General features: G+C 40.0%; 1 protein-coding gene across 9 annotated transcripts in view; it reads right to left on the minus strand.

Annotated features, from left to right (window-relative positions):
* Positions 1 to 15769, minus strand: part of LOC106884241 (solute carrier family 35 member F5) — a 95921-nt gene that overhangs the window by 49852 nt on the left and 30300 nt on the right. For 3 of the 9 annotated variants that reach the window (XR_016238094.1, XM_014935507.3, XM_014935506.3), the window contains exon 1: positions 4077 to 4798. The exons of 5 other annotated variants lie outside the window; for them this stretch is intronic. Coding sequence is in view for 3 of the 4 variants with exons in the window: in XM_014935507.3 (XP_014790993.1) it covers positions 4077 to 4116 (40 nt within the window). In the remaining variant the exon portion in view is untranslated. Of the gene's footprint in view, positions 1 to 4076; positions 4799 to 15769 lie in introns of those variants that run through there. One more of the 9 variants, XM_014935508.3, reaches the window with a different exon arrangement.

Here is a 15769-nt window from a genome sequence, read left to right on the forward strand (position 1 = left end):
TATTATCACTGATATCTTGTTGCTCTTCACCAGTAAGCTCTCGATAGAGACATATTCCAGAGTGACAGTCTGTAATGATGTTTATACTTTCAGTAAACTATTTGTCCTTTTGTTAAGAAAATTCAAAGAATATGCAATTGACCCACAGAAACCCCAACCTAACAAAGAACTTCTTTGAAGAGGATCTGAAAATACATGTCAAGAATATGGATGGTAGGAGGGAAAGCTTTGATCTAGCTATGAAAGTCATGATAAATGTTCTTGTATGGCTGTAAAACAGAAAACTACAAGCTGATCAAACAACATTACTATCAATGATCTGATTATTTCTGGCGTGGAATGTTACAGATGTCTTCAGAATAGATGAGAATATTTTCTAGAATGGAACCTGTAACCAGAAGATAAGTTCCTCAGAACTTTTCACATGCAATAATCAAAAGCTCCAAACATGTCTGCTGTTCTCAGTGCTTATGCCAACATTTAGGCTATTAGATGGGGTGCTAGGTAGAATCCAGGAATTTCCACAACAACATTGTAGACTGCCTTTACTTAAAACTCAAACAAGGTGGCAGAGGAGTAAAGATTATTTGCCAACATAACATGGCAGTCCTGGTTTAGGACTAATGTTGCTGTAATTTAGCCCCAGGAGACATCGTCTCCAGCTGGCTATACGAGACGATCTGTGTCCTTATATTTTCGAACAAAGGAATCTAGTACCCCCACTCCTGGGGATAAATTACAGCAACATTCGTCCTAAACCAGGACTGCCATGTTATGTTGGCAAATATTATCTTTACTCCAAAGTACTGTTGCTGAATATCTCTCATGGTGAAATTTACAAATAGTAATTTTCTAAGGTGGCAGAGGTTTAACATCAATCCAAACAGCCTTTGAATGCTGCATCATGTCTCTTTGACAACATCTACTGACCACTAAACCAAAAAGCCATGCCATAAATTGAGTTTGTGTACATGAAGCCAATGACATAAGAAAGAAATTGCTAACTTACGACATACACCAACCAAAGTGACAGAACTCAAGTGCAAAGGGTCACCAGAAGAGAGGCTACAGACATATCAGAAGTCATGCATGACAATATTCTTAGAAGCCTACGAAGTGATAACAAGACCCGGCAAGCGAAGTGAGACCCTAACCATGGTCTATGCCAGTGTCACATAACCAGCCCATTTAAGAGTATCCTTCAATCATTGGGCAATAAACTGCGCGTGCAAAGACCTGTTGGGGCACCATTCGAGCGTGGTCGATGCCAGTGCCGCCTGACTGGTCCAATACCAGTGGCACGTAAGAAGCACCATTTGAGTGTGAATTGTTACCAGTGCTGCCTGACTGGCTTCTGTGCTGGTGGCATGTAAAACCACCCACTACACTCTCGGATGGTTGGCGTTAGGAAGGGCATCCAGCTGAAGAAACTTTGCCAGATCAGATTGGAGCCTGGTGCAGCCTTCTGGTTTGCCAGCCCTCAGTCAAACCGTCCAACCCATGCCAGCATGGAAAGCAGACGTTAAATGACGATGATGATGATGATGATGAGTAGTTTACCCTGGACTAACTAGGATGAATCAACAATAAAAATGTCACCCAGCTCTTAAGTAGCTACTCAAAAATGTTTCTCTCCCTATAAGACATGATGTGGCCAGGACAGAGAGAAACAAGCTACAGTGATGTGGAAGGTAAAAACCACACGATTTGATTGGTGCTCTGTCGGTTACGATGACAAGGGTTCCAGTTGATCGGATTTGCAGAACAACTTGCTCATAAAATTAATGTGTAAGTGGCTGAGCACTCAACAAACACACGTTCCCTTAATTCTGTTTTCTCAGGGAGATTCAGTATGGCACAAAATGTGACAAGGTGGGCCCTTTCAATTACTGTATGGACTGGAGGAATAAAAAAAAAATAAAGTATTCTGCTGAAGGGCAATGTGCCACTGGGAGCTGAATACTCTTACCATTAAACCACGATCTAGAAAAATGATGATGGAAGGTCCAACTCAGGGCCAGCCCTAGGATTGCTGGTGTCCTGGCCAAGCTGAATTTCAGAGTGTACAAACTGACAATCATGGAAATTTGCTTGGCGCCCCCTGCCCCCAAGTACATGGTGCCCTGGATGACTGCCCGGGTTGCCAGTACCTTGAGCTGGCCCTGGTCCTTGTAAAGGTTTCAATAAAATGAAAGCACAGTAGACCCAACCTACTGATCTAAGACAGTGCAAAGAAAGTATACACTCTAGCTGAAGTCCCAAACTTATTGTTATTATTCAGGTCACTGCCTGGAATTGAACTCGGAATCTTAGGGTTAGTAGCCCGCGCTCTTAACCACTACGCCATATGCCCGTGGTCGATGCCAGTGCCAACTGACTGGTCTCGTACCAGCGGCAAGTAAAAAGCAACATTTGAGTGTGATTGTTGCCGGTGCTGCCTGACTGGCTCCGTAAAAAGCACCACAGTCATATGGCGTAGTGGTTAAGAGCGCGGGCAACTAACCCCAAGATCCCGAGTTCGATTCCAGGTAGTGACCCGAATAATAATAATAATAATAATGCCAAACTTGAGAAATCTGCAAGTCTTCTATCTAGATAACTTAGGATTTCTGCCAATAATCACTGGAGCACTCAGGTACGGCACTAATTACTTCAGCACCGATCTTGAGAAGCTGGGATTCGCAAAAAGTAATCAAAAGGACTACAGCTGTAAAAGGTACTGGCAACATATGTAAAAGAGTCTTGGAAATTCTTCAGCGTGTAATAAGATCCACATATATAATGCTATCCATGCTGTTTACCCATGTACACACGTAGCTATATGCACACGTGTAAACACACACTCACACACACAATGTATCGACTTCTATAGATCGCTCCTGGCAAACAGTGCTCGCGCAGTGAGTAGACGAAATATCAAGTTTTGTAGAGTCAGCGAATGTGACAGAGTCCTTTTTCACGGTCAGTTGACCGGCCCGACAAGGTGTGTGTGTGTATGTGTGAGAAGTTATTCAGTCATGAGCAGCAGGTAGTTTCTTTGGTGAAGGTGGGGGAGATATCGTATTCAATTTGTTTAATAAAGATATTTCGCAGTTATTATTAGCAGGTCAAACAATCATATGCACATGTCGCAGTCGACACACACTCACCTCTGGTTCGTGGCAAAAGGTGATCACCAAGTATATTATCAGAAATAAAATTCAAGTAAAAAAAAGAGTTCTATACATTTATATATTCTTTAAAAAATTTTTTTTTTTTTAATGTGAACTTAGATTCATCTGGAATCCATCCTCCACACTCCAGTTTAATCGAATAACATAAAATTTATTGCGCGTGGAGCAAATTAAAACGAACGAAAAAACTAAAAATTATTCGGTGTATTTGAATAAAGTTCATCCGACGTAAAACTCAACGCTCGTTTTCTATTTGAACATTTACAAGAATAGCGATGGAACGAAAATTGGGAGAATAAGAAGAAAAAAAAGAAACAATTCGAATAATCGGGCTTCCTACAGTTTCCCATAAAAAAAAAGAAGCAAAAAAAATGTATACATTTTCATGAACGGAAAACAAGGTATTTCGTTTTATTGGGTTTGTGCATAATGAACGAGAATTTTATAATTTAATTTACAACAGTTTTAGAATAGTAAAAGAAAAAAAAACGGTCGTTAATTATGCATCAAGTGAATTCTAATAATTTTTACTAAAAGTTTCGACCAATTCCGGAGAGTAAGGAACAAGATCCCAGAAAGTCGAGTCCTTGGTCCCTTCGCTTCACCTATGCTCTTGTAACCTCCTAAAACCCGTTCTTTTACTCAATAACAAACCAAATTGTTAGGAACGTAGCAAAGATGAATGAACGAGTGTTGTTTAGAGTAATCTAATTCATTCGATTGAAGAAGAGAAACAAAACTTTTTCAAAGATCCACGCTGATTAGAAGAGGGGAAATAATTCTGAATCACTTTATATGTTGACCTAGAAAAATAGTTTTACTTTTGGAGATGAGAAGAAATACAAGGAATTTGGCGAAAATATTTTTAAAAAAATAAATAAATGTAAGAAAGAAAATACTCACAACAGCATAATATAGTATCATGTATAAAATAAATCCTCATTGGTAATAAATACTAACCCTCCCCCTTTTTTGGGGCTTTTTTCGTGTATTGTATGCCTTCCTTATTTTAATTTGAATTTTTTTTTTTACATGGTATGTAAATCCATTATTTACAAGTCACTTGGAAAATCGCAAGCTGTCGAACAGCTTGTTCTTCGTCTCGACACGATGGGACTGGTGATTTTCTTGCTAGAATTACGGTGTTTATGTTTGTTTCTTTCTTCGGCATATTAAAAAGTCACGAGTAAGAGTTTGTTCTATACATATATATATACATACATATACATATTATATATATATGTAAGTATGTATGTCTATATGTGCGCACGCGCGTATATGATTGCTTTCTGTTCTAAAGTCTATTCAGTCAGGGTCACCAGGATACAATCAACGGCCATAATACACCTTCAATGAATGACTAACATACACGCATATTCGAAACCGTAACACCCACCCATTTATCACGAGGTGGAAGAGGAGAGCGTGTGTGAACTATAACAAAAGATCAGTAGTTGAAAACCACTGCGTTGTCCTAGAAAGAAAAAAAAAACATTACCACCCACGAAAAGCAGATGATTTTACTATTCAAGGTGGGGAAAAAAGTGTGTGAAAGACAGAAAACTTATTTAACTTCAGCCAAACTATGCAAACGTCAAGAAAATAGTAACAAATGTCTCCCTGGCTCCGATGTGTCTCTTGACGGAAAAAAAGACTTAATTCTTGATAGAACGCCAATCGATACACAAGTAAACATTCTTACTTGATCCAAGTTCTTATTTCTGGCAGATCGGTGAACTGACGCAAAAGACAGTCTCTGCCCAGAGACACGCACAAAAACGAAAAACAAAAGAACAGAAAAGCAGCAGTAAATTTGAACTCGTAACTCATAAAGCCTATAATCCAATACTTTATTCATTCCGTCCACGTCTCCCCACCTGGGAAGGGGAGTGCCTATGGGTGCTAACTTTTAACAAATTCATAAAGAATATGATTTCAAATGGGTGAACCGGAAACACTTATTTTAACTACGTGTTAACTCTCATACAAAAAGACCGTGGGGCTCTCTCGAGCAAAGTCATTTTTGTCTTGTCTTCTTCCTGCAGATCGCTAATTAACAAGGCAAAACAAAATTTCAACAACTGGCAAGTGTAATCAATTTAGAAATTCGGCTTGCCAGGAGGTTAATTTATACTCAACATGTAACCGACGGGGTACTCCGTCGGTTACAAGTGTTCCAGTTGATTCGATCGCCAGAACAGCCTGTTCGTGAAATTAACGTGCAACTGGCTTAGCACTCCGCAGACACACACACACGGACCCCTTAACTTAGTTCTTAGGGAGATTCAGCGTGACACACCGAAAGCAACAAGGTTTGGCCCGCAGAACTACAGACTGCAACTCATTCTCAGTGGGCTGGGGGGGGGCAAAACATGAAACACTCGCGACCCGATGATCGGGAGCCGAACACAGCCACCGCTAAACTACCAGCTCTCCCTCTCCCTCCCTCTCCCTCTCCCTCCCTCCCTCTCCCTCTCTCTCAACTGTTAAACCACAAATGATAGCTTTGTGGTATTTAGTGAAGTATTGTTGTCTACGAGTGGAACATTTCATTGTTATTACACCGAACCCTTCCTAACCTAACTTCAGAACTTAGGTAAATACAATATGTTCCCTTAAAGTATTTAGTGATAACGACACACTAAAATGGACTGGTCAGTTGGGTCACATTGTATGCATGTGTGCATATATAACAGAGGGGCTCAAACATTTTGGGCTACTGCACTCCCCTCATGGCCATATAATACCCTCAGCGCCCTCACCCCTATTTTATGTACAAATAAATATTCTATATTTTACTCATATTATATTATGAATCATTTAATATAATATTATATAATTTGTATACAATACAATAATAAATATGGCAGTCCTGGTTTAGGACTAATGTTGCTGTAATTTAACCCCAGGAGACATCGTCTCCAGCTGGCTATACGACACAATCTATGTCCTTACGTTTTGAAACAAGGGAATCTAGCTGAGTGGGGGTGCTAGATTGAATCGTATAGCCAGCTGGAGACTGTCTCCTGGGGCTAAATTACAGCAACGTTCGTCCTAAACCAGGACTGCCAGGTTATGTTGGCAAACAATCTTTACTCCAAAATACTGTTGCTGAATATCTCTCGTTTGAGATTTATAAATAGTAATTTGCTAATATTATAATAAATTCATAGCTCATAGCATCCCCTTCCTCCAAACGCCTCCTTTTTCTCTACAGCACCCGCCTGGACCATCTCAACGCCCACTGGGTGGGGGAGCAGTAGTACCCACTTTGAGAACCTATGATATACAATAATGAAAATGATGTTGAAACCAATATAGCTGTTTGAACCATGACAGAAGCACACGAGATAGGAGTATCTCGGTTCTGTCTCAAACAATTTTGTTACAGCCACTATCAAAATTGATATGATAAGACTCTTCACCACAAACCAACAATTTCTGAGTTGAAAATCCTGTAACAGATATCAAAATGACCAAGGTCAATAAAAAATTTTTAAAAACCACTTGAACTCAGATCAAACTCACAAATATTTGAAATAAAGAAAGGCATGTAAAAAGTACTGAGCACCATTCAAGTATAATCAGTGCCAGTGCAACCTGACTGGCCCCTGTGCCAGTGGCACATAAAAAACACCCACTACACTCTCAGAGTGGTTGGCGTTAGGAAGGGCATTGAGCTGTAGAAACCTTGCCAGATTAATTTGAAGCCTGGTGCAGCCTCCTAGCTTGCCAGACCTCAGTCAAACCGTCCAACCCATGCCAGCATGGAAAGCTGACGTTAAATGATGATGATATATCTGTGTTTGTCCTTGACCACTGCTTGATCACCAGTGTTAGTGAGTTTTACATCCCTGCAAGAGCGGTTCAGCAGGCTTTAAAAAAATATTGATGTCGGTTCATTCAACTAAAATTTTTCAAGGCAGTGCCCCAGTATGGCCACAGTACATTGACTGAAACAAGCAAAAAGATAAAAGGAAAGATAGTAAAGGTTTCTAATTTAGGGAGAAACCAACAATTTGAGGGGAGGACTATAATCAATTATACTGACACCAATACGTGACTGGTACTTTATTTTATAGACCCTGGGGAGATGAAGGACAAAGTTGGCCTCAGCAGGATTTGAACTTAGACTGGAAAGAGCTGAAAAAACTACCCCAAGGCATTCTTCCAGCCAGGGCTGTGGAGTCGAAACAAAACTTTGACTGACTCCTCTACTAGTGGCACCGCTGACTGACTCCTCTTTATGTAATTAAGTGATTCTGGTCTACATATCTCATAAAGCATACACTTTACTTTGAGTAGGTCTATATGTTAGAACTGGTTTATATTAAAGAATAAAGATATTGGGAGTCGGAATCAGAGTTGATATAGTTTTACCGACTCCGACTCCAGCTACCCCTTAATTGTTTCCAATTTCGATTCCACCGCCCTACTTCCAACATGAAAGATTTTGCCAAGTGCCTGCTGTTTAAATTCTAGCAAGGTCAACTTTACCTTTCATCATTTCAAAGTCAATGAATTAACAGCCGACGGCAGCAGCAGACTGACGGAATTATTAGAGCATCACACAAAATACTTTGTGGCATTTATTCCAACTCTTTGCTTTTCTGATAGCAACAACAGTGACAGCAGTGGTGCCAAGCGGTGTAACAGGCCTTACCCTCTCTTCTGGACAACATTGGCGATGCGCAGAGGAGGGACTTACTTGCATGCAAGGGCAACTACCAGCCTTCCAATAAGAATTTTATAAAAACCTATTTGCACCCATGCTAATTCCATAATCTCACAACACACACTATTCAAACAGGGAATTTTTTTTTTTCTCATAGAAATTAACATAATGCTTAATTTTCAGATATTGATTATATTGGACAATCACTAAAACACATTTGCAAAAAGTCTACATCTACCTTTATCTGTTCTTCACAATATGCTTTTGTAGTCAGGTTTTCTCTTTTCTCTACTGCTACTATTATCATCAGCCAGACATTTGTTTTGTGTAGTTTAGTAACAGATAGGCGTAGTGGTGGCTGTGTGGTAAGTAGCTTGCTTATGAATCACATGGTTCCAGGTTCAGTCCCACTGCGTAGCACCTTGGGCAAGTGTCTTCTACTATAGCCTCGGGCTGACCGAAGCCTTGTGAGTGGATTTGGTAGACGGAAACTGAAAGAAGCCCATCGTATATATATATATATATATATATATATATATATATATATATATATATATATATATGTATGTATGTATGTGCTTGTATATGTTTGTCTGTCTGTGTTTATACCCCATCATCACTTGACAACTGATGCTACTGTGTTTACATCCCCATAGCTTAGCAGTTCGGCAAAAGAGAGCGATAGAAAAAGTACTAGGCTTGCAAAGAATAAGTCCTGGGGTTGATTTGTTCGATTAAAGGCGGTGCTCCAGCATGGCCGCAGTCAAATGACTGAAACAAGTAAAAGAGATATAGGTGCAGGTGTGGTTGTGTAGTAAGAAGCTTGCTTCTCAACTACATGGTCCAGGGTTCAGTCCCACTGCATGGCACCTTGGGCAAGTGTCTTCAACAGCTTTGAGCCAACCAAAGCCTTGATGATGATGATGATGATGATGATGATCAGTCATTGTTATATACCTAGAGGTGTACCAATAAAGTTCATAACTGCCCTACTCCCCCACCATACCTCCAACTAAAAAATTCATCTGTTTTGCCGTTATCTTTCCATTATTGACTTTACAAAGTTCTTTGAGGAAAATAATTGGCACTCTGTCGATTACAACGATGACGAAGGTTCCAGTTGATCCGATCAATGGAACAACCTGACCATGAAATTAACATGCAAGTGGCTGAGTACTCCACAGACGCATGTGCCCTCAATGTAGTTCTGAGGGAGATTCAGCATGACACAACGTGACGTGGCTGGCACAGTTCATTTTTGCCAGCTGAGTGGACTGAAGCAATTTGAAATAAAGTGTCTTGCTCAAGGACACAACGCATCGCTAGGATTGAACTCACAACCTTACAATCGTGAGCTGAATACCCTAACCACTAAACCACACACTTTCACTTCAGGAAAATATACAATATACAGTGATTTAGTTGCTATTTCTTGCATGTTGAGTGACCACATAGAAATTCCTCTGACTTATTCATTTTGTGAAATGACTTAGAGAATAACACATTGGACTGCAGAGGAGGTAATTTCAAAGCCATGGCACATATTTTGCTGTGTATTTGTGTTGCACAGTTAATTCTAGACACCCCAAGGTAGCTAGCTGTTAGACATAAGTCTACCATGGTATCTGGAGATGATATGGTACCTCCTGAGATAGGTTGCCATCAAATGCAGTGAGGCAAGAGATTTGTGTAATTCATGAAATGTTATGAAACCAGAACTAAGCCCCTACGTCAGTAGCCCTTAAAAGCCATCAAAGGTTGAAAAGACACTGGCATATCCCACATATACTACCTATTTCATTTTTGCGTCATTTAGACAATTTATTTACCGCACCCTGTATATGTGTATGTATATATGTATATATATATGTATATATATATGTATATATATATATATATCATCATCATCATCATCGTTTAACGTCCGCTTTCCATGCTAGCATGGGTTGGACGATTTGACTGAGGACTGGTGAAACCGGATGGCAACACCAGGCTCCAATCTAATTTGGCAGAGTTTCTACAGCTGGATGCCCTTCCTAACGCCAACCACTCAGAGAGTGTAGTGGGTGCTTTTACGTGTCACCCACACGAAAACAGCCACACTCGAAATGGTGTCTTTTATGTGCCACCCACACAAGAGCCAGTCCAGGGGCACTGGCAACGACCTCGCTCGAAAACCCTACAAGGCCAGTCAGGCGGTACTGGCAACGGCCACGCTCAAAATGGTGCATCTCATGTGCCACCCGCACAAGAGCCAGTCCAAGGGCACTGGCAACGATCTTACTTGGCTTGCCGGGTCTTCTCACGCACAGCACATTTCCAAAGGTCTCGGTCAGTCGTCATCGCCTCGGTGAGGCCCAATGTACGAAGGTTTTGCCTCACCACCTCAGCCCAGGTCTTCCTGGGCCTACCTCTTCCACGGGTTCCCTCAACTGTTAGGGTGTGGCACTTTTTCACGCAGCTATCCTCATTCATTCTCACCACATGTCCATACCAGCGCAATCGTCTCTCTTGCACACCACAACTGATGCTTCTAATGTTCAGCTTTTCTCTCAAGATACTTACACTCTGACAGGTATTCACATTGACATTACACATCCAACAGAATATATATATCATGGCACTGTCGGTTACGAAGGTGAGGGTTCCAGTTGCGAACCCTTAATGTAGTTCTCAGGGAGATTCAGCGTGACACAGAGTGTGACAAGGCTGGCCCTTTGAAATACAAGTGCAACAGAAAGGAAGTTGTGGTGAAAGAGTACAGTAGGGTTTGCCACACACACACACACACACACACACACACACACCCCTGCCAGAGGCTCGTGGAGCTTTAGGTGTTTTTCACTCAATAAACACTCACAATGCCCAGCCTGAGAATCGAAACCATGATCCCGGGACTGCAAGTGCATTGCCCACCCAAACCACTGGACCAATGCGCCTCCATTTATCTCTCTCTCTTTCTTGTTTGTTGTACCTTGTTTATCATTTTGTCCATGTTCTTTTGCCACTTCATGTACCCAGTTATGTATCTATATGTACATGAAGGTATGTACATACATGTACATATATATGCATATACTCATATATTGTTTATATATATATATATGTATATATATATATATATATATATATATATATATATATACTCTTTACTCTCTTTACTTGTTTCAGTCATTTGACTGAGGCCATGCTGGAGCACCGCCTTTAGTTGAGCAAATCAACCCCGGGACATTCTTTGTAAGCCTAGTACTTATTCTATCGGTCTCTTTTGCCGAACTGCTAAGTGACAGGGACATAAACACACCAGCGTCGGTTGTCAAGCAATGCTAGGGAGACAAACAGACACACAAACACACGCATATATATATATATATATATATATATATATATATATATATACGACAGGCCTCTTTCAGTTTTTGTCTACCAAATCCACTCACAAGGCTTTTGTCAGCCCGAGGCTATAGTAGAAGACACTTGCCCAAGGTGCCACGCAGTGGGACTGAACCCGGATCCATGTGGTTTGTAAGCAAACTATTTACCACACAGCCACTTGATATATATATATATATATATATATATATATATATATATATATACAGAGAGAGAGAGAGAGAGAAAGAGAGAGAGAGAAAGAGAGAGAGAGAAAGAGATAAGACACCATAGTCATTCCAATAATTGAGCCTGCTTTGGAAGTTATATCTGTGTATATGCTTATATATAAATCTGCAAAGGAGGCTCGTTGCCATAGAGCTTGACTGATATTCAGAATCAATCATCAATTTGTATTTTATCTTCCTCAGCTTCAGCATCTCACTGCTGTTCTTTTGGTTAATGACCAGCAACTGGTTATCATTACCACGGTTCAACAGTAGCAGCATCTGAACAAGTTTCCTTTTAGGTCCGCCCTCCCCCCCCCCCCCCGTTTCCGTAAGAGTGATAGCATTGAAAACTCAACATGTGCTTCCTCAGGTTACCTTAGCAGTTGACATGGTTTCCAACACAAAAGAGAAACTTCTTAAGACTCCTCAACATTGATTGATAATAAAGACAAATCAATTTTGGCAAACAGTAAAAGCAATTAAGACTTTCAGCAAACTTGACCACAAGCTAGCAAGGGAACCTTTATCCAGTTACTTGACCTATATAACATACAGCAGTGAAATCACCTCCAGATCACAGTCTGCTGTTTTAAAACAACAAGGACACACTGGTCAGTGTAGTCTGAGATTAAAAAGAAAAGAAAAAAAGTCATCGGTCTACTTGATGAGAATTGATCTGGGACAAACTTGACCTTGGAATTTTATGCTGCAGTGACCTTCCATTTCAAGACAGCTAGGTGCTTGGTTTTCTGACTTCCTGAAGAAAAAAAAGGCACCAAATGCTAATGGCTGATTGGTACTATCAATGAAATCTTGTCAAAATATTCTTCTTCCACGATTACATTGAAAGTAATACAAAAATGGTCCTAACCATTTTATTAACCGACATAGGTAATGCAACTTGCACATGTTGGTAGATCATCATTGCAGGCAAATAGTGAGTTCCAAGTAGAAGCAACATGCAGTTATTGAGTACTTGATAAAGCTGGGATGCAAGCTGTCCAATGTCCACAGAAAGTGGTTTATGGGGATGACATCATTAACAAAAGTACTATGCACAGACGAAGAAATTTCAGTGAAATCAACAGAGGAAGACAAACCACACAAGTGGAAGAACATCGACTGCAACCATTGACATAAATCCCCAAACAGACAGACAAGTGACAGTCTGCAAGTCTTGGGAACTGGACTGTGACCCCAATGCATTACAGAAGATGGAAGAAGAATTTGAGTATCAGAAAAAGTGCGCAAAGTGGACACCTCTGCATTTGGCACCCAATTTGAAGAAGGATAGAAGCCTGCTTTGATATATTAGAAGCATTTGAAGCCATCTTTTACCAAACTGGTGAAAGCAATGAAACATGGGTCTACCTTTATGATTCAGAAACAAAGGCCAAGTCTATGAAATGGCATGGCACTTCTTCTTCAAAGTCTGAGAAGATCAAGAGCCAGCTATCAACACAGAAAGTTATAATGACTATCTGTGGGGTAAACAACTGCGCCATTTTCTTAGATTTTCTGTTGCGTAGCTGTACCACGAACAGCAAGCAGGACATTGAGACAGAAATCATTAACCGGAAAAAAGACCAAATACAAATTAGAAAATGATCTGCATTCACCCTTACAAATCATAATCCCACACATCTGTAGCAACCAATCAAGGAAGCAGTAAATTGGGCCGGTCAGTGATCCCCTATTCATCATACAGCCTAAATCTGACGTCCTCTAACATCTCCCTAATCAATCCAATCTTGTCTTTGGGGACAACAATCTGATCACACAGAAAAAGTGAAAGTGAGTATACAGTGTACACCTGAATAGTTTCAATAGGATTACAGAGTTTGGATCAAAGATGGCACAAATGCATTACTTCTGATGGACACGGGAAATAAGTACACAACCAAAAAATCTAATTTAAGCAACTTATGTCGGTTAATAAAAAGTAAGGCTCACTTCTACATCATTTTATTTACAACCCTCAGACTAACAGAGAGGACTGAAAATGAAGTCAGTCAGACCCCAAGACATAGAGGTAACACTAAAGAATCGCATAAAATACAGTAAATGATATTCAAAGACAACAGAAACTGAACTCCAAATCGTCATTATTAAAGCTTCGAGCTGGCAGAATCATTAGCGTGCTTAGTGGAATTTCATGTGCCTTTTTTTTTTTCCTTCTGAATTCAAATGCGACCGAGGTCCACTTTGTTGTTCATCTATTTGGGGGTCAATAAAATATGTACCAGTCATGCGCTAAGGTCAATGTAAACAACTAGCTCCACCCCCCACCCCGAAAATTCCAGGCATTGTATGTATACCCCAACTCCAATAATGAGAGAAGGTATTCAATTAAGCCTTACACAACCCAAAGGACCAGCCTCAAACTCAGGATCAAGTCAGAGACTCAGGAATCCTTACTGCCTAGTAATACATCCTACGCATTTACTCCCCGACACTCTGGTATTGCAAGCTACCAGAAACGAGTCTTTGTATCTTTCTCTACTAAATATACAAATAGTAATCTTGACATGGAAAACATCAGCTGAGCTTTATATATTTCTGCTAACAACTGAAATTCCAAAATTCATTCAACACTGCAAAACTCCTTCACTAAGAAAATAGCTTCGGCTCAAGCAGCTAAGCTACCAGGAATGATGGATCCCAAGTTTTGAAGCTCTTTTCCCTAAACTAGAGAAATAACATCTCCATTCAAACAATTAAACAGAAGAAGGAGACATCATCATCATCATCATTTAACATCCATTTCCCATGCTGGTATGGGTTGGACGGCTTGATAGGAAATGGCAAGGCCACACCAGGTTCTATAGTCTATTTTGGCATAGTTTCTATAGCTGGATGCCCTCCCTGATGCCAGCCACTTTATAGAATATACTGGGTACCTTTTACATGGCACCAAACAGAGTTTCATGATTCTGTTATATTGTCAAATGAACAAGGAACTGAAAGATACTCTCAACTAATGACAATTGATCAAAGAGACATTACAACAATCACCAGCATTTAAAGGGCTCCATTTATTTATCAACACAATGAACGCTGAGGTCTATCAAAGATTTCAAACATGGCCTAGATAAGATTTCCTGTGTCCCAGAGCTGCCATCTTCAGCAGGATATCATCAGTATAGAGTTACCTCTATCCAGCTACTCATTCCTTCACCAACTACACACACACACACTGCAAAACCTAAAGTACAAACACTATAAAACATGATACAGTGCACAGAACATTGCTCCAGCATAGGCAAAACTCAATGTTTCAACAAACCAATTAAAGAACAAATATCAAAAGAAGTTTTAAATCGTTATCTCCAATGTGAATTTGAAAAATAAAAGAACAACAAAGAGTCGGGGCGACAGGAAACGGTAACCATTGAAGCAGAAATACCTGTCCAATTTATTTACCATAGTTAAACGAGCATCTAATTTTAAAAAACATGTGTTGTAAACGTGGAGCTAAATTATTTACTCAAGCCCACAACCTACCTCTTACAAAATACAATAACAAAAATAGGCAACAAGTAATTTTCTCTAACGTATCTATCATATAATATGTAATCAATAGAGAGTAGTTGTGAAGATCAGCTTTGAACTGTTGATAGAGAATGCTCTAATTCAGTTAATATCCATTAACCGTAAAATGATAATCAACAAAAAAGTTGTTGGTCTTGTTAGCCGTTAATCAACTAATTTATAATAAGACAGTCTCGATATAGAAAGAAGTAAAGAAATAAGGCACTTGCTCACATGATAATAGATATAAGAGTGATGTGAATAATCTAAAAGATGACGTCAGCAGTGTTGTTCTGTTGCAGTGTGTACAAAAACAGTGAGTGAGTGTGTGTGTGTGTGTGTGTGTGCTGACGATCAGCTGGTAAAATAAGCATGTTTAGGTTTTAACGATTAGGGGCATCTGTTACATGAATATATATTCTTTTATTCTTCCATCTGTTTCAGTTATTTTGACTGCGGCCATACTGGAGCACCAGCTTTAGTCGGATAAATCTACCCCGGGGACTTATTCTTTGTAAGCCTAGTACTTATTCTATCAGGCTCTTTTTGCTGAACCGCTAAATTAGGGGATGTAAACACATCAGGATCGGCTGTCAAGCAATGCTAGGGGAACAAACACAAACAACAAACACATACATATACATATATATATGACGGGCTTCCTTCAGTTTCCGTCTACCAAATCCACTCACAAAGCTTTGGTCGGCCTGAGGCTATAGCAGAAGACACTTGCCAAGGTGCCACTGAGTGGGAATAAACCCAGAACCATGTGGTTCGTAAGCAAGCTA

This window comes from Octopus bimaculoides, chromosome 2 (assembly GCF_046866305.1).
Source record: "Octopus bimaculoides isolate indiv1 chromosome 2, ASM4686630v1, whole genome shotgun sequence".
NCBI lineage: Eukaryota > Metazoa > Mollusca > Cephalopoda > Octopoda > Octopodidae > Octopus > Octopus bimaculoides.